Source organism: Brachypodium distachyon, chromosome 2 (assembly GCF_000005505.3).
Source record: "Brachypodium distachyon strain Bd21 chromosome 2, Brachypodium_distachyon_v3.0, whole genome shotgun sequence".
NCBI classification, from domain to species: domain Eukaryota; kingdom Viridiplantae; phylum Streptophyta; class Magnoliopsida; order Poales; family Poaceae; genus Brachypodium; species Brachypodium distachyon.
Window position 1 is genome coordinate 33,487,159 of NC_016132.3, and position 19,964 is coordinate 33,507,122.

At 46.3% G+C, this 19,964-nt stretch overlaps 5 protein-coding genes across 5 annotated transcripts; 3 read left to right on the forward strand and 2 right to left on the reverse strand.

The window, feature by feature from the left end:
- Window positions 1-761: 761 nt before the first annotated feature.
- Window positions 762-6,360, reverse strand: LOC100837256 (ubiquitin-conjugating enzyme E2 2). Its single transcript, XM_003568751.4, has 6 exons — window positions 6,128-6,360; window positions 4,692-4,825; window positions 4,577-4,602; window positions 2,482-2,571; window positions 1,764-1,852; window positions 762-1,089 (listed from the first exon to the last, which is right to left on the reverse strand). Exons 2-6 carry the CDS (start codon window positions 4,814-4,816, stop codon window positions 961-963), a joined length of 459 nt encoding a protein of 152 aa, XP_003568799.1. The 5' UTR covers window positions 4,817-4,825; window positions 6,128-6,360; the 3' UTR covers window positions 762-960.
- Window positions 6,361-7,940: 1,580 nt separating this feature from the next.
- LOC100837563 (hypoxanthine-guanine phosphoribosyltransferase) lies at window positions 7,941-10,192 on the forward strand. The gene is made up of 3 exons (XM_003568752.4): window positions 7,941-8,416; window positions 9,490-9,654; window positions 9,829-10,192. The coding sequence occupies exons 1-3, from the start codon at window positions 8,108-8,110 to the stop codon at window positions 9,940-9,942; spliced, it is 588 nt and encodes a 195-aa protein (XP_003568800.3). The 5' UTR covers window positions 7,941-8,107; the 3' UTR covers window positions 9,943-10,192.
- A 217-nt stretch (window positions 10,193-10,409) lies between these two features.
- On the forward strand, window positions 10,410-15,281 carry LOC100837872 (protein SLOW GREEN 1, chloroplastic). The gene is made up of 4 exons (XM_003568753.4): window positions 10,410-11,243; window positions 14,533-14,679; window positions 14,757-14,837; window positions 14,935-15,281. Exons 1-4 carry the CDS (start codon window positions 10,497-10,499, stop codon window positions 15,118-15,120), a joined length of 1,161 nt encoding a protein of 386 aa, XP_003568801.1. The 5' UTR covers window positions 10,410-10,496; the 3' UTR covers window positions 15,121-15,281.
- Window positions 15,282-15,774: 493 nt separating this feature from the next.
- On the forward strand, window positions 15,775-16,639 carry LOC100838176. The gene has a single exon (XM_003568754.4). The coding sequence runs from the start codon at window positions 15,838-15,840 to the stop codon at window positions 16,258-16,260; it is 423 nt and encodes a 140-aa protein (XP_003568802.1). The 5' UTR covers window positions 15,775-15,837; the 3' UTR covers window positions 16,261-16,639.
- A 302-nt stretch (window positions 16,640-16,941) lies between these two features.
- On the reverse strand, window positions 16,942-19,448 carry LOC100823977 (cation/H(+) antiporter 1). The gene has a single exon (XM_024459396.1). It carries the CDS (start codon window positions 19,446-19,448, stop codon window positions 17,154-17,156), a length of 2,295 nt encoding a protein of 764 aa, XP_024315164.1. The 3' UTR covers window positions 16,942-17,153.
- Window positions 19,449-19,964: the final 516 nt, after the last annotated feature.

The window sequence follows — 19,964 nt, forward strand, 5'->3', positions numbered from 1 at the left end:
TGGTTCCTGTGGCAAGGGAAATCCGCCGCCATTCATCATACCTAAAAAACTTCTAAATAAATATAGAACCCCCATATAAATATACCATGCAATATAGGGATGTCAAAGGCAAATATCCGTGGAATCCCCGCCACGTGTACGCTCCGATGTGGTCCGACATGGGCGTGGTGCTTCATGTGGGCCAATCCCGCTGCTTGCATTCATGTGCTAGGTTATGTTACATGGGCCAAGTAAGTGTCTGGACCAGAGTAAGGGTGTATTTGTTTATGTCCAAATTTGCACAACCAAAATTTTGGCAAACTATACTAATTTAGTATTTGTTAGGTTGGGAGCCAAATTTTTTGTTGTCAAAGGTTATTGCCAACTTATCTCACACCTCTCTTCACAAATCTTGCCAATTTTTGGCAAACATTGGGCCAACAAATCCTTAGCCAATATTTTGGCTAGGCAATTGTTGGCAAAAAATGGTAGGGTAAGGATGGGCAAGAACCAAACACACCCTCACCGCATTGCCCACTGCAGATCTATCAGGCTAGTTGAACGGAGACCAATCTTCAATCCAGTTGCATGTGTACTTTCGCGAAATTAAATCTTAACTACCGTTTGAAGTTCTTTGCCGGCATCTTTGGAAGATCACAGGATGCAGCAGTGAACTGCCACACTGCCTTTCTAATCCATCTGCTATTGTCGATGATTAACAAAGCAATTCCTAGAAACAGCTACAAATAAACGTTCATGGAAGCAGTGTTAGTCCCTTCAAAAGTTCTAATATCTCCTGCCTTTCTCGGCAAAAAAAAAGTGTTAGTCAATACGCTCGCACCAGTGTTAAGTCAATATACCAAGTTCATATTGTACCCAATCTGACCCAACACGACAGCAAGCATATGGTAACATTTTAATTACATTACAAGCAGATTCACCACGCGAGATGCTGATGGGACAATGCTTGATGCAGTGATTTTAATCCGCGGTCCAGCTCTGCTCCACAATTTCACGTACTTTACGGTTGTACTCCCGCTTGTTCTCGCTGAATAGGCGTGCAGCTTCTGAGTTGGCAGGTGAATTTGGGTTTGGATCGCAAAGCAGTGACTGCAAATATCCAATGCCAGGTCAGATCTGTGTCAATATAGCAAATAAATAGGATTGCTGAATTGATAAAAAATGACTACTGACTTGTTCATTCGTTGTTTAAAATCTGCAGCATGTACTTGTGACTCCCAACGAAGCAAGAGATGCAAATGCCAGGATTGGTATATCCAAGAGTTATATTTAATTGTCATGGCTAGTACAAGAAGCCTAAAAGGAGACGGCCAGATCAAGTTTGGTTGCATCCGTCCTCTCACCATGTCCCCTTATTGTTGATAACTAGCTACCTCAACAGGTTGTGGGTTTCTACAAAAAATGTACCTAATATAGAAGTTTCTAATCTACTCAGACACCTGAGATAGATTATACTTGATCCCAAAATCAAGGCTTAAAATGCAACACATTCACCCCAAAGTATATGACCATTATTTCACACATATCATGTTGTAACAAAGAAAAAGACAAACATCATTAAGTGCATAGCAGCAACACAGCATGCAACGAGGAAATATAGTAAGTTCCTACAAGGAACAATTCACATCAATATCAAAGAGATAACACTAAACTGTAAGCATTCTGTGGCAAGAATCATGTTACACAATGTTGTAACAAACATGACATCCCACAATACCAATACCGAAAAAGATTGACTAAAGTAACAATAAGGCACCATTTACCTGAATGGATGTAAGTATAGCAGCTACATCATATATCGGGCTCCACTGGTTTTGTAGGATATCTAAGCATATGCTTCCATCAGCATAAACTGGTCACAGTAAAACATATGTCAGGAGCATAAAATGAAAGAGAGTGCGGAAACATAATGCCGTTATAAGGATCTTGTAACAAAAATATAATTACATAAAGTGGCAAAATAATGGTCACTGTATGTACTGTACCCTCAAGATATGTTGTGAAGACTGCAGGGCTGTTGTTCAATCTCTAGAGTACATGTTAGATATTCGGCAATCACTGCACTGCAGCTTATAGCACCACAACTGGACATTACAGCATTTAGATGGTGTATCGAGGTAGGAATAAACCTCAAAATAGGATGACGAGAACTCAAATCTCAGCCACTACATCAACTCTGGATGTGGATGGTGTAGATCAAGGTGAATATGGTATAGCATAGGCGCATAGCTGTGAGTGGGATTATTCAAGGGGGATATAGAAAGAGCTTGTGGCTATTGATTTTTCTGAGAGTCACTAAGATCCAACCAAATGCATATTGGTATACTGTTAACCTATTAAATCGGTTGTTCTCATTTAATATGTTCCTCCGGCAGCATATATTAATTTTGGAGTGCTCCATCTACTAACTAGAAGGACCTAGACTTAGAAATAACCAAAAGAACACACAGTAAGTATTAAACAAGAGTACAAAATGCTTACTGTTGGGATGAAACATCCGAGAAACAAATCGCACTGTAGGTGGCTTGTTAGGATAATCTTCAGTAAACTGAAGGGTCAGCTTGAACGTACCTGACATTAGCATGCACAATTTGGTTTACTATTAATGTGAAACAAATACAGAATCATTTAAAGACATAAGGCAATTGCATGAGTAAATAATATACATGAGTAAAGAAGAATGGTAAGTGGTAACAAGAAATCAATAGTGGTTCATTTAGAAACAGAATGCTAAAAATGCGTGAAGAATATTACATGTAAGACCAAGAAGGGCCAGAAAGAGGGTATGAATAGCAGATCATAACTAACAGACAAGTGTAACGTGATTTAATTAATCCATCCGTTAGAATAGAAGGTCACTTATATGGATCTAACATATTCTCAAGTTGTGATCTTATTAATGTTTAGTCCCCAAACTTTGACCTGAAGACAAATCTGAAATGAGTCGATGACATGTTTCACTAAACTAGATATAAAATGTATGCACAGTTTCGAATTTAATTTGGACATAGCAAGTAGCTACAGATATCTGGTAATGTGTAATGTTTGAACTATATTCTCCTAGGCTGATCATCAACATGACGACAAAGCGGGGGCTCTCATTTTCCACATCTTCTTCTCTCTCCTCTCTCTGTTGTCTCTGCCTCCACAGCCCCCGTGCTGCCTCCTCTCCCCTTCTCCGCTGCCCGCAGGAAGGGAGGGGGGAGGAGCTCTGGCTCCCCTTTCCCCCTGTAAATCCACTTTCTTTTAGGTTTGGTGTTGCATTAAGGGCCCACAGCGTCATGCCATCGGCTATCTGCCATCCTCTGGACTGGAGCTCTGTTGGTACCCTCAGGCTGAGTGATGGCGATGCTCTAGCCGGCAAGGTTGCCGGAGAGAGCAGCTCCTCTCGGTCTTCCCCGAAGGATAGCCCCCTTAATAAGCTCCCCCAGATCATCTGCTTCCCATCTCCTCCACCCGCTCTCTGAGGCGCCTTCGCCATGGTGACGGAGTCCATAGAGCTCTGGAAGCCAAGATCCATGGTGGGTTTCGGTTTTGGAGAAAATATATATGCAGCTTCCCTAGATCTGGTGTTTTTCTTCTTTTTCTGTGGTTTATGGTTCCTCCCTGCAACTGCAAGCGCCCCTTATTTAGGTAGCCAGCAATGCATATGTTCTATTCTGGCCGGCAGCTTGGAACTACAGTTTCAGTTGTTTGGTGGTCCGGGCAGGCCGCATGGGTATCACTCTTCACCTCATGCGTCGCTGGGAGAACGGTCTTACGCGGAAAGCTCGTCAATAGGTGGCCAGATCCCAGTTCAACCTCCATCAGAGGACCACATAGTGGATCATGGGATCGGTCACTGCCTGACGAAATCTCCGTCAGCTCTTGGACCATCTTTGGGCTACCCTTCTGTCTTTGATGCATGAGGTTCCAAAGAATCAATGGCGTCAGAAGAAACTTCTCCCTCCTGCTCAGGTTTGGGCATCTTGGGAGGCAACAATGGATCAGGTTGACACCGGCCTTCTCCCCAATCTCCGGCGATTGCCCGTGTTGTCCAGGCAGAGGCAGATGCCGGTGAGCAGGCTTTGTGGTGTGATTTGCTTAGGCGGTGGTCCCCCTTCTGTACTGACACGTGTGTATACACGTGCCTCCTCCCTGCGTGGTTGGGTGGCACGTGCCCATGGGGTTGTAATCACTTTGTTTTAATCAATGCAGGGACGTTTAAAAAAAACACGAAGACAAAACAACATGTAGGTGAAGCAGGTGGTCTAAAATATGCATGCCTAGAATTAGATAAGAAACACCAGATGTAGTACCAAAATAGTAGTTGTTTTAAGAGGCTAATAAAACAACATCAAGAATAAAATGGAGTGTAGGTTCGTTTAGCTGGGGTATTATAAATTTGCATAGCAAAGTTCATATTGGGACAGGAAATAAATGATCTCTTAATTAACATAACTGGGAGTCTCAGACATCAAGAATAGAAACTATGTAAAAACAATAATATCATAAAATCAAAACAAAGTAGAGCAGTGAATTTGTGATTACTGCAAACCACAACCCGGAATAAAATTAAGGCCTCAAATCAACATACCTCCATCCCAGGGAGTATCATCAGGACTGAAAAACATACAACACTGGAAATTAAGTATAGTTTCTCTAAAGAAAATAGGTAAAAAAAATATACTACCATAAGTTTGACAACCTACCCAAATATTACAGCATTCCACAGCATTATATTGTTGTCCTGAGGGGCTCCACTTATGCCCGCAGGAGGATCCTGCATCAGCCGTTTGAAATCCCTCATCAGCCTCTTCCTTGCAGGTGTTGACATCCTCGACTTCTGCAGAAACCATATCACCACGTGATTTGAATGGCAAAGTAAGGAAAAAACTCTTGAATCAATCTAGTAGTGCTGCAACATCCACAAAAGGTTTGTAAAATCGCAGACCTTTTTCTGAAATTACAGCCACACTTGACATGGTCACTACTGACCAGGGGTGAATCCAAGAAAATACACCATTGGGATCACTCTTCAGAATTTTGATCGGTGTCATTGCATATTGTCAAGTCCATTTTCTATTTTTAAAGAGAACTAGAAATAAATCATTGGTTGACACCAATGAGTATATACCAGCTCCGCCCTGCTACTAACATGGTTATGAGCTACTTTGGCTGCTCGTACAGATTGTTCCAAATTAGAAGTTTCATATGTAGATGACAGACCGCTCTATTAGCAACATTCACTCAATCATTGCCCTTGGGCAAACTTTAGTGTGCAAAGTCAAGTATGCTGTTTCAAGAAGCATTGGTTTCCTCAATAACCACCAAAAGAATACCTCAGAACAAAACAAATGTACTAGTGATTAACAACTAAATGTAACCAAGGAATAAAAAAGATTTAGAACGGTTTGTCGTGTTCGGAATTAGTTGTTGGCCCATAATAATTGGAGATGAGCTGCACCTGATTGCAAGCAGATGAAACAATTGCATACCGAAAAATCCAGCGAGTGAACACGAGAACAATCTAGTACCTGGAGTGGGTGAGTTATATAATTAACACGGCAATCCTACCCTTCCATCCACAACTCCACATGCTATTCTTAGAGAATCCAAACCAATACTGGCAGCGCATCAACAACGCAAGGTGCTTTTACACAGGTGCTAAGAGAAAGAATATATCCACGTTGCCAAGCATTTATAAAAGAGCCATCTCTTCTACGGCAAGCACCTCATTTTAGGTGCTTAGATTATTTGATTTTCCATTGATTGGAGTCAAACTAATGCAAAACCAACTATGCCTCTTCAGGGAAGGACAGAACTATACAAAATAAGCACCTAATGTGTCCTGCCTGTCAAGAAAATACGGTTTTCATCAACGACCTCGACCTAAAAAACACGACCACGGAAGGAAAGACGGTCTCCTCATCTCCAACAATAAAATAAACAAACCATGACAAGCAATAAAGCGTCCTACGCTCGCAGATTCTTCACGCGCGCGACCAATCCCACGACCTAGGTACGTCTACAGCAAGGCGAACTAACTGGTCAGCGCGATCGCGTCGCCCACATCACAATCTCGGATCGATCTACCAGAGTCGGGGACCAAGACCGATCGGTGATAGGAGAGACGGCGGATTATTACCTCCGATCAAGCCGCCGCCGCCACCCCGGCAGATCCCGCTGGAACCGACAACGGACCGAACTCCACGGGCTATAGCATACTGCAGTGGAGCCAACCGGGTGGGAGACGCGAGCGGAGTGGACGGGATCGGAACCGGGGGCGTGGAAGATTCGGTAGATAAGGGGAAGGCAGGGGAGGGACGGAAGGGGGGATCGATTCTGCGGGATAGTGGCAGGAGTGGACGACGAGTCACGAGTGAAAATATAGGATGCAGCGTGCACTTGTCTCTGGGGAGCGGGGCCCAACCCTCTTCTGAAAATGTGAAGCACAATGCATCTGCGACGACAAACGGGACGAATACAATGAACAGTGATAACAGTCTGTATTAACTCGACAAATTTAGGCTACAGTAAAAAAAACTGACAAATTTAGGCCACAGCAAATTTTTCTAAACAAATTTACCCAGTTCACTGCATGTATTCGTGGAACATAGCAAACATGTTTACAATTTCCCATTCACATAAGTCCAAATCATGGGATTAACCCATTAACCATGCTGGAATAGCCACTTGGCCACGCTCGGATATTTTTTGACGTCACGGTAGGTGTATTACTTGTGGGCACATTTGATCAAGTATACAAGGACACCCGAGAGAGTTTTAGCCTTACCAACTCAGTGACTCGGGCCATGCTACCCATCACCCTCTTTGTCACTCTCGAGGTATGGTTTGGGATTCAGCGGCTGAACAACAATGGCACAAATGGCAACAACCACTAGTGCTGAAACAGGATCAACGAAGTAGTTGATGCGCCCTTCAAGAGAGAGGTGATGTCCAAAAATTGCCCACGAACACGAAACTGAATGGAGGCGCATCCTTTTCCATGGAGAAAGAATACCAACAAACTTTAGCTGACATCAAGTTGTTGCTCCCTAGCTTCGATTCAACGAGCCAGTTGGGGCTTAACCAGCTTGGGCACGCCTTTTTACCTCGTCGGACGTGCTTAGGAGGAACGTGCATATCAACAGACTTAACACGCCACATTGACATGACATGATGGACATACTTGACAGGATGCGATAATTAGTTAAAAGGGGTAAATTTTGAACCAAAATGTTTAAGTGGTACTCGTACTTAGTTTGGAGAATTGTCGCTAGATGGAGTAAAAACTAGCACGAAGTGAGATAAGAAGTAAAAAGTGGAATTCATTTTTTTACGTGCAAGCAAAATTACTTGAATATGTGCTGCACAATTAGCAAAGCAGATGCCAACTCATCGATCATCAACATGACAATAGATGGCCAACGGGCCAGCCGGCCCAGCCCGACACAGGATAAACGGGCCTGGCTCGGGCGCGGCCCGGTGAAGCCCGAGAATAGAGGGCCAGGCCGGCCCCAAACGGCAGCCCAGGCGCGACACAAAGCCCGGTCGGGCCAACTCGGGACCGTGAAGGCCCCGCGAGGCCTGAGGAAAGCCCATCTCTGCATAAGGCCCAGCTAGAAAAAATAAAAAAGATCAGAATGGGCAAAAAATGGACAGATAATGGACAGAAATAGTTGGGCTGGACCAAATGTTCGAGAATTGATGGACCAAATATAAAAACTTAATACTCCTTAGAAAATACTCCATAGTTTGGTGGACTATGGAGTAAAAAAATATAAATGGGCCGGCCTGGCCTGAGGTTGAGGCCCAGGCGCAGCACAGCCGGCCCGGCCCATTTAGTTTTGTGCCGGGCCGGCACAATCAGGCCAAGCCCGCTGGACTTTCGGGCTTTGCAAAGAGGCCTGGCCCGTTGGCCATCTGTGTCATGACGACGTTTCTGGATTCCGGAATCCCGGTGCTCTTCCCCACTACTCTCGCGACTTTCTATTCTCGGAACCGCGCTCCGCCGCCCGCTCCCCAGCCGGCCAATAAATTCCCCAAGCTCCATCGCACGCGCCACCTCCAAACCCTAGGCCTACCCATTCCCGCCGCCAAGGCTCAGGCAACCGCCGCGGCCGCCATGGTGAGCGGAGCCACTGACGCTAGCATCGACCGCGTGCTGTGGACGGAAGCCGAGATCGCCGCGCGGGTCGCCGAGGTCGCCTCGGAGCTCGCCGCCGACCTCCGCCCGCTCCCGGAGCCGGCCGTCATCGTGGGCGTCGCCACGGGGGCCTTCCTCTTCCTGGCCGACCTGGTGCGGCGCGTCGACGTTCCGCTCTCCGTCGACTTCGTGCGCGCCGAGTCGTACGGCGATGGCACCGAGTCCAGCGGCCGGCCCCGGGTCACGGCAGACCTCAAGGTCGACGTCGCCGGGAAGCATGTCGTTGTGGTTAGTGCCTAAGCCTTTTCTTTCTTCTTCTTCTGTATTGCTGCTTTCGCTGCGGTCGTATGCTAAACATTATTTTAGAGGGGAACTACGGCTGACCTTAGTCAGCCCGCACACTCTTCTTATTAAAAGAAATGCAATAGCCAAAGTTATTTTTAAGGTGTTAGACTGCGTGGAGTACTATATACAATGCAAGGACTGAAGAATAATGGTTGTCTGCATACCTGTTGACCGTTGTTTTACCCTGAACCTGCATGGAAGCAAGATAGAACTAAGATCATGGAAGTGGTCTCTTCGTCCTTGAATCACCTATAGTTTAATGTTCGTATGTCCTCTGTATTGGCGTGTCTCATTGTTTACCTGTCAGCACAGTTGAGTTTCTTGATAGTTAACTTGATGCTGAATTTAGTTCTATCAAACATCATTACGATAAATCAAATTTTATTTTTCAATAAGCAACTTGCAAGAACCTTGGTCCTGTGTTTTCACTAATATCCCAACATTCTAGGACTAACATTTGTGTCAGTTGCCTGCTAGAGTTAACAATTTATATGTGAAACATCCTTGAGGACAATAGCAGCACATATATTAATATTCAAATTGCCTTAAGAAATGCAACATCCCATTGAGGTTCTGTTTGTTACCTTTAGTCTTGTATACTAAAAATTGTGGTATTAATGATGATGGTTTAACATGTGTAGTGCCTCTAGGGAACAAAGCATATATAAATGGAATTGTTATGTTCAGCTAAGGTGATAAATCAAGAACTGACAAGGTCAACAACTCAACACAGTAACAATAACCTGTGAATAATGTGTATGATTACAAACTTTGCTGTACTTTTGGGTTTTCAGCTGCCAAGGATGGTCTTGCACAGAACAGCAACTTGGCATGCATTTTTTGGTTAGGAGGTGAACTGAAGTTTACCGATTCATGTTTTCCCCTATTTTGAGTGTTGGTCTGACCTGTGAATTGCAGTGTATATTTTGGCATGCCATGTGCAAGCAGGCAGTAATACAGTCACATTTCATGTGTTCTGGTGATATCTAGTCATTGACGGTTCCATACCTCTGTAGGTTGAAGATATCGTGGACACGGGGAATACTCTTTCCTGTCTCATTGCTCATTTACAAAAGAAAGGAGCATCATCCATATCAGTTTGCACTTTCCTTGACAAACCAGCAAGAAGGACAGTCAATTTTCAGCTTGTGGGGGATGGAAAATTTTATAGAGGCTTCGAGGTACGAACGAATATCATTCCCTTTAACAGTCTGCTATTTGACACACAACCAAACTTCTCATCAGTTATGGTCACTCTCCAGTTTGTCTGCTACATTTGTAACAAATCGTATTGAAAAGCTATCCTGCAGTATCAGTCTCTTATTAATTGCCAAACTGTTTCTGTTCCTTTTCAGTGCCCTGATAGCTTTGTTGTTGGCTACGGTATGGATTACGCCGAGCTCTACCGTAACCTGCCTTATGTTGGAGTTCTGAAGCCTGAGATATACAACAAGAAGACGCACGATTAGACTTGGGAGGGCAGGCAATACTTGCAACACATGCAAGAACGCAACTTATAAAGGAATACATTTATCCTTGGGCAAATGGTGCTTAATTTTGTACAGGCAAGAAGTACAAATTCGACTAGTTTACATTTGTCCAATTAGGCTGAGGAGAAGTTATCTCCAACTCCAAACTATAAACCGTAAAGAAACACTATGTGGTTGTATGACATGGTAATAGAAAAGCCTCCGAGAATTCCTTAACATTTCTTTTCAATCGGTTTATTTATTTATTTTGTAGAACATACACATGATCTTTATCTGTCTCTCAAACGGTTAAATTCATGTTTGTTTTTAACAAGTTAAACTCATGTTTTTATATCCAGTTAAATATACAAACGTTCACCTACAAATATTATTAACAAGGTTTTTCTACTGTAGATATCGAAGTCACCTTTCCTATTTTTAAAACGAATTTCGCGGAACAGGCCGTTCGGTCTTGGGTGTTCCCATTCCATAAAGCACAGTGTGTCGCTCCAATCCCGGTCCTTCTTTCTCCTGGCTGAGCTGAGGCCTCAGCCATGGCGACGAGCTTCTTGTCCACAACCGCTGCCTCGTCCCTCGCCGTTCCCGTCGGCTTCCTCTCCCTCCACAAGCCCACCGCCTCCTCCTCGCTCCCCTTCCCCTCCAAACAGCGCCGCTCACCGTCCTGCTCCCTTCTCCCACCCGAACGCCGCCGCTTCTCCACATCCTCCTCTTCCAAGACCCCCACCACCAACCTCTTCTCGTCAATCACGACTGTCTCGAGAACCCTCCTCTTCCTGCTCGTCGCCTCCTTCGTCTCCCTCTCCGGCGTCCGCCCCCTCGCTTCCCTCGCCGCCCTTCCTCCACCCACGCAGCAACCGCAGGAGGCCAAGGGGCCGGAAGAAGAGCAGGAAGAACCCGAAGAAGAAGGGGTGCAGGAGGAAGCGGAGTGGTTTGAGAAAGAGGAAGAAGAGGTGGAGGCGGCGTGGATGCAGCCAAGCGACGAGGAGGGGGCGGAGGAGGAAGAAGAAGAGGACGACGAGGTCCAGATGTATCTGGAAGTCCTGAGCACCGACCCCGGCGACGTGAGCGCGCTCAAGTGCCTGCTGTTCGCCAGGATGAGGCGCAAGGACTGGGCAGGCGCGCTGCGGTACGCGGCGCAGCTCCGGGAGGCCGACCCCGGCGAGGTGGAGTGGCGGCTGATGGAGGCGCTGCTGCACGAGCTCAAGGGGGACCTCGCCGAGGCCGAGCGGCTCTTCCAGGAGGTCCTCGCGGAGAAGCCCCTGCTCGTCCGGGCTCTCCATGTGGGTACACGCTTTCTTTCTCATCAACAGTTTGATTGAATTCTTTTCGAAAAATAAAACAGTTTGATTGAACTAGTGACATGCAATGAGTATTGGTTTTTCCCTGCTATTGTGGTCGGATCACACGGGTGGAAGAACCGAGAAATCAAATTGGTAGAAGTAGCAATAATTGTGGTGTGTCCTTAGAGATCAATCGAGGGAATAATTGTGCTATGCGTATTGTTGCGATTTGATAAAAGAGTTTCTAATTCAAATAAGTACTCGTCCTTGCAAATGCTGGTTACAATGCTCAAAATTATCAAGAAGCAAAAAGAAGAAAATAATTTGAATCATGATACTGTCCTTTAGGTGACCGACTCAGATGCTAGCATTTTCATGTGTGAGAGGATTTATGATAAGGGTCCTGCTATGTAATACCCTTTGGTGCCAATCTTGCATTTTGTGAATTAGTTCAATAGTGCTCCCTCCATCCCGTATTAACTGACTTTCTATTACATGTATCTAGACACATTTTAGGCATAGATACGTTCATATTTAGGCAAATTTGAGTCACTTAATATGGGACGGAGGGAGTAATATTTAGTCTATTTACATGAAACACATTTCTGACTGTCTTTATGAATAAAGCCATGCCAGCCAAATCGAAAGTACAAATGTTCGCAGGGGATACCAGTTTAAGGGTGCACACCAAGCCAGTTTAAGGACATTGAAGGAACTGGGTAAAACACCCCAGAACCTGGGGTCACCGAGCCCCAGCTACTACCTACTCGCCAGAGACCTAAGAGCTGATCAGGTGGTGCGGATTCTTGCTAGCATGTTGTCCTTGTCAAGCCTTGACACTCTTTATAGATACTTGACAGAGGGGTCTTGGGTTAACGGGATGTGGTCACGAGGGCCAGACCGCCGGAGCGAGCTTCCTTGCACGGGTGGATGTCTCGATAGGAAGGGAGGTGAGGGCTGGGCAGAGCCAGGTCAGAGGAGCACTGGTCTGTCAAGTGGCTAATTCAGATTTCGTATAGTAGCAGAGTTTGCCATAACGTGGCATGTCAAAACTCAAAACTAAGTTTGAATATACGTAATTAGAGCATGACAAAACTGCATCTTGAAATTCTTGCCAATGACTTCCTCATGATCTGGTGGTCCAAGCATAATCATGCTACCCGTGTTTCTGAAGCTAATTAATACATGCCAAACCTCATCAACACTGGGCAAAAGCAGTATATATACTGCTTTCGTTGATAATGAACACATTGCTGTAGAAGTTCTCGTTTACTCATCAGTGAGCATGGAGCAATTAATTCCTCGAGAGGTTCTTGTTTCCATTTGTTTTTTCCTATTGAAGTGGACACACTTGAGCTTGCAGCGGTGTTTATAGTTTCCTGAACTGTTGGCAAACCAGATAAAATGAGGTGTTGGTGCAAGCTGAAATACCAATGTGTGTCACGCGTACAGAGGAATCACTGGTTGCTGTTATGGACGTCGATTGTATGTTATATCACACAAAATGGAGGCATGGAGAGAGAGGACAGCGAGGGCCGGCTGGCAGTTACCACAGACCTCCAGGTTAATCCACCGTCTCGGATCTCTCATCACACATGCGTCGAGATCGATAAGGAAGCCGCTGGTGGAAGTGTAATCTACCGCTGTTAAGTAAGGACATTTTTTAAGGTAGGGACAGTTACATATAAGTCATCTTCCAGTTAATCTAATGATTGAGATCTATTAATGCTGGATGATGCCCCACGCGTTGCTGCGGAACTGTGTTATACAAATGCATAAATGAATGCTTAAAATTAACTAAAACTGATGGAAAAAATATTGTAAAAGTGTTGTTGTTTTACGTTAAAAATAAAACCTAAGAAGTATGTGCCAAAATGATGTATAAAAGGAGAAAAACTTTCCTGAAAAATGAAAACATGATTGAATTAATGCGGTGGCATGGTTTGAGTTGATAAATTAATGCAAAAATCTGAATGAATACATTCATGGCTTACATAAGTAGATGTTCAAAATTAATTACAACTGAGGGAGAAAAAAATGTAGAAGTGTAATTGTTTACATTTAATTAAAAACAATAAAACCTAAGTATGTGACAAAATGATGTATAAAAAGAGAAAAATAAAATAAAATAAAAAGACATGATTGAATTGATAAGGTGGCATGTTTTGAATTGATAAATGAATGCAAATGAATATATACATGGCTTGAAAGACTTGATGAGGTCGCATGGTTTGCATGTCAATGTGGTGGGCTTGCTAATGTGGCATCCACTGCATGTTGAGAGAAATATGTAGTGGAGGTGGGCCTAATGAGAGGGCATGCTTGCATGTCAAGAGAAATAAATAGTGGAGGTGGGTTTGATGATGTAGCATGTTTGCATGTTGAGAGAAATAGGTGGTGGGGGGCAGTGGCGGACCCAGGATTTGGTCATGACCAGGGCTAAATTTCAATCGCCAAAAGTATAACTAATTTCTATCCCAAAGCATCGATAACACTTTGGTATGGAAGTATATTCAGTACTTAAACACATGGAGAAACCAAACGATACGTGAACTGGCTGTTACAACTAACCCTTATTGATCTGGACTAAAGCCCTGGGATGAGGTGTTGGGTAATACGAATTTTTAGAGATTTACAGTGGTGATTAGCTATACTATTTAGATATAGAAGATTATATTACAAAGCTCTTGTCGTTTACTACGCATTGGGTGTCAGCAGATGTATGATTGATTAAGCCTTGGTACACATAAGTTTACTAGGGAAATACAGCTGTATTAGAGTTCATACGGGTGTAATATTTACTCTGCATTTACGCTCCAGGCCTTTTTTAGAGAACTATTTCAGGATTTGCAGCGTGCCGTGTGGCAGCTAGCCATTCTGATTTAACAAGAGTACATAAATCATGCTACCTTTCATTATCAAAACTCAAGTATTTAGACTTAAAATCTGCTCTTTACTTAAGGTCTTGCATGTTGTGAATTAGTTGAAATCGTTATGGACATGAGCTCTTCTTGTTTACTATATATTTGATGACACCAGACTTACGATTGATCAAGTCTTGCTATGCGTACAGTCACTAGGAAAGTATACAGCTGAACTAGAGTTCTTATGTGAGAAATTTCCGGTAAGCATGTGTATTCAAGGCTTTTGTTGGCGAATGATGCATTCATGGCATTCATTATGGAAACTTGAGTATTTGTTCGCTCTTTACTATAGTCCACTCCTTTTTGTTTTATGGTATTACAAACATTACGGATGTTTTCCTGACTCCACATTTCCATTCTTGCAGGGACTCGCATTGTGTATGCATAAAAGACTAGAAGGCCCCACTGTTTTTGAAATGCTGGAGAAGGCTTTGCAACTCGCGATATCCGAGGAAAGGGTCCCAGAAGAGCGCAACATAAAGCTTCTGATTGCACAGATGCATGTTGTGAAGGTAGCAAAATAATACCCATGTTCTTCTGGTCACGCAATGTCCTGATCTGATTTCTAAACCGAGTTCCCAACTTGCAGGGTGACTTGGATGTTGCATCAGAGAAATTGCAAAGTCTTATTAACGAGGATCCTCGGGATTTTCGGCCGCATCTTTGCCAGGTATTCCTTTACCATCAGCAGGTTTCATATGCTCCCAGGCTGCTTTCATTTGGACACTGGTTGTGAACTCTCTGTCTGGTCTGTTTCTTCTTTGTAGGGTATTGTATATGCACTTTTGGACAAAAAGGAAGAAGCGGACGTGCAATTTGATACATACAGAAGTCTTGTGCCGGATGAATTCCCAGACAAGAGTTTTATCAATGATGTTATACTATCAGCGAAAATGGAGTCAAAAGATCGGCTACAAAAGAAATTTGTGTCTGAGTTCCTATCTAAGAAATGACAATGCAGGATTTTCCATTCCTGAACGGCTCATCATACTTAGTGGTAGTTCTAGGTAGTTTGCCCCTATTGATGTGCACATTAGTACAACGATGTTATAAGTAAAAATATACTACAATAAAGATAAGAGGAGATTTGTGTCTCCTGTCACCAATTTTCTCAGATTACCTTGTCTTTTTGAAACCAGCCTAAGCTGGGGGAAATCCAAGATATTCTAGCTAGGAAAATCGCAACGATTGATTTCTCTGACACATTTGACAATCTATCTAAGAAAGAAAAGACCATGATTTATTTTCAAAGTTCTGTATTTGTGCGTAAGTTTTTTGAAAATGCCTTTTAGGTATGCTGGACAGAGTATTTAAAAAATCCAATTTAATTTCTCAAATAATGCCAGGAGTACATAATTTTCCTAGTTTCTCAAACTAATACTCTAAAAAAATGTTTCTCAAACCAATATTCTACTCCCTCTGATCCTAAATTCTTGACTCAAATTTGTCCAAATATGGATGTATTTATTTTTTAAAAACGTTAAATACATGTAATATTTTGACACGATAATTTAGGATCGGAGGGAGTACAGAAATATGCTGACAACTCAAGATATACGGAGTATATATGAAAAAAAAGGGAGGAGCATCTGCAACAACAAACTACTAAAGCACCCCACGTTTTCATAGAGTCCTTGAGAGAGGAAGAGAAACAACCCCCGCAAGCGAGGATGCACAGAAACCCTCGTGTCCTCCTGCGCGCCGCCGCCTCTCTCCTCCGCCCCACCACCGCTGCTCCACCTCCGCAAACCCTAACGAATGCCGCGGCACCGGCGTCCCAGCCGCTTCCTCTGCCCCGCCTTCCCTTCGCTGGGCACAGCCGCGCCTTCTCGACGGACTACGGCAAGGACGTGGACGAGGTGAACCGCAAGTTCGCGGAGGCGCGGGAGGAGATCGAGGCGGCCATGGACAGCAAGGAGACCGTCTACTTCAACGAGGAGGCCGCCTGCGCGCGCGACGCCGCCGGCGAGGCCCTCGGCGCGTTCGACGCGCTGCTCGCGCGGGTCCCGCCCGCCGACGCCGACAAGCTCCGCCGCTCCATGGGGCTCAAGATGGAGCAGCTCAAGGCCGAGCTCAAGCAGCTCGAGGAGTAACGGTTGCTCCAGGCCGCCGCTCCTTGACGAGCCCATCGAGGTCAGAGGTTCGGTTTTTGGGAGGAAATCTGAAGATGTTTTTGTATTAGCATACATGTTCTTTTCATGATATCGGGTGTTCTGATTGGGAATAATGTTACTCCTAACCAAGAAGCTGTGACAGATTGTTTTTATGATGGGAGATTTGGAGCTGATTTGTTCCTTGTACTCAAATTGGCCGCAAGCAATTTATATCGGCAAAATCGATCTTTATTTTCATTTCCGGGAAGAAAATTTGATCTTAATGTCATGGAACTGTATAATCAACTTAGGGGAGCTAAACTGGTAATCTGCGTGTACCATTGTGAGATTAATTGGGATTTTTAGGTGTGTTGCTGAATGAGCTTGATGAGAACTAATGCAAGTTACGATAAAAAGGGATTTTAAGCTATCTGTAGCATGTACTCTATTGTTTGGGTGAAATTGGCATCTTCTGAAATTAGACCAGTCTCTAATGTTGATAGGTGATGGTGCTCCACTAAGGAATCGAGCTACCAAACCAATATATGACAGACCCTCTCAATTGCGGTTTTACGATAATCTGCTGCACTTGTGAATTGTGATGTTGCTTCATGGAAATGATGGATTTACCACACTTTGATGTGTTGCCTTGTGACAATACATCAAAGTTCCCAGAGACCATGTACCGCAGCTGCTACACTTGAACTTGATTATTCCTTCAAGCTGGAAGGTGAATTTGACTGCACTTAATTCCTGCAAGCTTCTGAATCTGGCCACGAGCCCATGAGCCCCTTGTTAAGCAGGAAATCGAGCGGGAAATCAGTTTTTGAGGGGTTCTTGGGGATTTGCCACTCTGAATATGGGATATGATAAATGTATTCTGGGTGTATTTTTTACTCTGATTCTACCTTCCTACGCACCTTGTGTTGCCGAAGCACCAGCACGGAGGCGCAGCAACCCAGCAGGTCGTCGGAGGACAGGAGCTCACCGACGGGGCCAAGCTCTGGGCACTCCACTTCCATGCCTCCCATGCCACTCGTCATCTTAGCCGCTGCTCCGCCGCCGCCACCCTTGCCCACGACGAACAAAGAGCACATCCCTGCCATTGACCCCAGCGACTCCACCATCTCCAACCCGTTGCTCACGTACCTCTCCGTGTAGGACACATGCTCGGGGGCCACAAACCTCGCGTAGAAGTCCGCCATGAATTTCTCATCCTCCATGGCCTCCTCGTCCTCCTCGCCCACCACCATTGTGATGGCATCATCATCGCTGCCGTCTAACTCGGTTGACATCAGTGGGTCTTCCGCCTCGCTGTTGTTGTTGTCCATGTCCGCTTCTGCCAGAAGGAACCTTGCCACCATCACCCTAACGGATGGGTGAGTCGCTAGCCGCGCCCCGTACGCCAACGCTTCCCTGTCATCTGGACCGCCGAGGAATACAGCCATCACTTGGTGCATTGTCGCGTCTTCTTCGGCTGGCTCCTCTACTGAACCCTGATCCTCCTCGGTCGCCGTCTTCCTCTCTGCAATGATATTGCTGCGACGCTCAATAAGGATCCCGACGGTGCACGGCGCGGTCTGTAGGATCCGTTGGTTGAGCTCTCGACGGCCCTCGCGGCGGCACACCATACGGCCATCGTAGCGCAGCTCCTTGTGGAATGGCACGATGAGGATTGACGCGCGGGCGTCCTCAACACCGTGGCACACATCGACATCCATGGAGATGAGGTTGGAGATGGCTCTCAACTGGCGCACCGGGATTAAAGTATCGTTGGTGAAGGTGTTGACCGCAGCCACCACCTGGTCAATCTCACGGGTGTAGCCCCACCGGTGGCTATCGTCATCGTCGTCGCCACCGGCGTGGTAGAGATGTGTGATGGCATACTTGCGCGAGGTCATGAGCTCGATGAGGTGGAGGAGGTATATGGCTATCGGCGTGGTGCCCTCTGAGAGCTCGGCGAGCGTGAGCATGGCATGGACGCTTTCGGCGCCGTGGACGCAGGCAAGGACGCGGAGCTCCCGGTCCACCTTAAGGTCTTGTAGGCAGTTCGAGCGGTAGCGGAAGGCACGACGTTGTTGGCGGACAATCGCTGCGGATGCTGGGCCGGCCATGAAGGTGTTGATGATCAAGGACAAGAGAAGCACGCCCTGTGCCGCCTCACCCCAGATCCCAATCGAATCCCCGAGGTTGATAGCAAGGATATCCGCATAGCCCTTGACGTTGACCAAGAAGCCAAGCACGAGCGTTTCCTGTGCCGGGATGCCAATCAATCGCCCTGCCAGCACCGTGCCAATCACCCTCCCAGCGGTGCCGAGTAGCGTGGTGAAGGCCACAATGATGATGAGCCGGCTGGTGGTGAAGCGTCCAATCTTTGCAAAGTTGAGCCTGGCGCCGATGGCCCCGAAGCAGAGCGGCATGATGAGCTGGTGCACTGGGTAGGTGAGGTCGTCAATGAGCGTGCGTGTCGTGGGGCCGTCCTGGGGCATGGCGAGGCCGATGAGGAAGGCGGTCATGGAGGCGCTGTACCCGAAGATCTGGACGTGCTGCGAGATGCCGACGATGAGCACGAGCATCCCGCACAGCTCGTACTTGTTGATGTACTGCCGCCCCTGCTTCATCTTGTTGAGCAGCCCGGCGATCCACACCACCACGCGCACGGCGATCCATACATTGAAAGCCATCCAAAGGAACACCATCGCCTTCACGGCCGGCAGAGAGGAAAACCGAGCGGGCTGTGGCATGGCCTTGCCGTCCTTGTCGTAGGTAGTCGGGGTGATGACCATCATGCTAATGACCGCAAGGCTGGCGATGTCGTTGGCAAAGGCAGTGCCGATGGCGAGCTGACCGGTCTCGGACGCGGTGAGCTTGAGCTCGGTGACGATACGGATGAGGACGGGCGAGGCGGTGCTGGTGAGGACGACCATGTAGAGGGTGGTGGAGGCGTATATGCTGCCAGGGTAGAAGGGATGCTGCCCTGGCCCTCCTGGGTGGAGAAGGCCAAAGAAGAAGGGGCCAGCGGCGGCAGCGAGGAGGAAGCAGAGCGCGGATCCACCGGAGGCGACGACGAGGGAGGCCCGCAAGTAGCGACGCAGGTAGCGCAGGTCCATCTCCAGCCCGATGAAGAACATGAAGACAATGCGGAGGTAGTAGATGGCGTTGCCCAGCACGGTGCCAGCGTCCTCCATGCCCAGCAGCCGGAAGTCCACCATGCGACCCAGCACCGTCGGCCCTACCACCACGCCGGCCTGCGCTTGATCCAGGGAGAAGTTCGCAATTCATAATCAATTCATTGTTCTGCCATTGATGTAGCCAAGAATCACCAAGATATATGAACGTACCAAGATGTGGGAGATGATGCTTGGCTGGCCTAGGCGTCGAAGAACGGAATGGAAAAGGCCGGAGAGGGCGAGGACGGCGGCCATGAGGCCCATGATGGCCATCACGCCGGCCATGAAGTAGGACCCCTCGGCCACGTCGGCCGAGCACTTGGCCACCTCGTCCTCTTCCATGGTCTCTTCTCCGTCTCCGGTCGTCGCCGGCTGGCCAGACAGGCCTCCGCCGATGAGCTTGCTCGCTATATGGGGTGTTCATGAATATGAACTGCTAGCTAGGTGGGTTCCGTTGGGTGGTTGATTTGTTAGCATGCATGAACCGATCTAATCTAACTAGCTAGGTTAATGAACTACTCTAATTAACCAAAT

What these genes read in the sequence shown, in the direction of transcription:
- LOC100837256 (XM_003568751.4), bottom strand. Translation starts at nt 4,816, where the DNA reads ATGTCAACACCTGCAAGGAAGAGGCTGATGAGGGATTTCAAACGGCTG. An exon ending in TGATACTCCCTGGGATGGAG is followed by an intron (nt 2,572 to 4,576) that starts GTATGTTGATTT and finishes TGCTAATGTCAG; the next exon opens with GTACGTTCAAGCTGACCCTT. An exon ending in CTATACTTACATCCATTCAG is followed by an intron (nt 1,090 to 1,763) that starts GTAAATGGTGCC and finishes GGATATTTGCAG; the next exon opens with TCACTGCTTTGCGATCCAAA.
- LOC100837563 (XM_003568752.4), top strand. Translation starts at nt 8,108, where the DNA reads ATGGTGAGCGGAGCCACTGACGCTAGCATCGACCGCGTGCTGTGGACG. An exon ending in CCGGGAAGCATGTCGTTGTG is followed by an intron (nt 8,417 to 9,489) that starts GTTAGTGCCTAA and finishes ATACCTCTGTAG; the next exon opens with GTTGAAGATATCGTGGACAC. An exon ending in AATTTTATAGAGGCTTCGAG is followed by an intron (nt 9,655 to 9,828) that starts GTACGAACGAAT and finishes GTTCCTTTTCAG; the next exon opens with TGCCCTGATAGCTTTGTTGT.
- LOC100837872 (XM_003568753.4), top strand. Translation starts at nt 10,497, where the DNA reads ATGGCGACGAGCTTCTTGTCCACAACCGCTGCCTCGTCCCTCGCCGTT. An exon ending in TGCTCGTCCGGGCTCTCCAT is followed by an intron (nt 11,244 to 14,532) that starts GTGGGTACACGC and finishes CCATTCTTGCAG; the next exon opens with GGACTCGCATTGTGTATGCA. An exon ending in CACAGATGCATGTTGTGAAG is followed by an intron (nt 14,680 to 14,756) that starts GTAGCAAAATAA and finishes CCCAACTTGCAG; the next exon opens with GGTGACTTGGATGTTGCATC.
- LOC100838176 (XM_003568754.4), top strand. Translation starts at nt 15,838, where the DNA reads ATGCACAGAAACCCTCGTGTCCTCCTGCGCGCCGCCGCCTCTCTCCTC.
- LOC100823977 (XM_024459396.1), bottom strand. Translation starts at nt 19,448, where the DNA reads ATGGAGGACGCTGGCACCGTGCTGGGCAACGCCATCTACTACCTCCGC.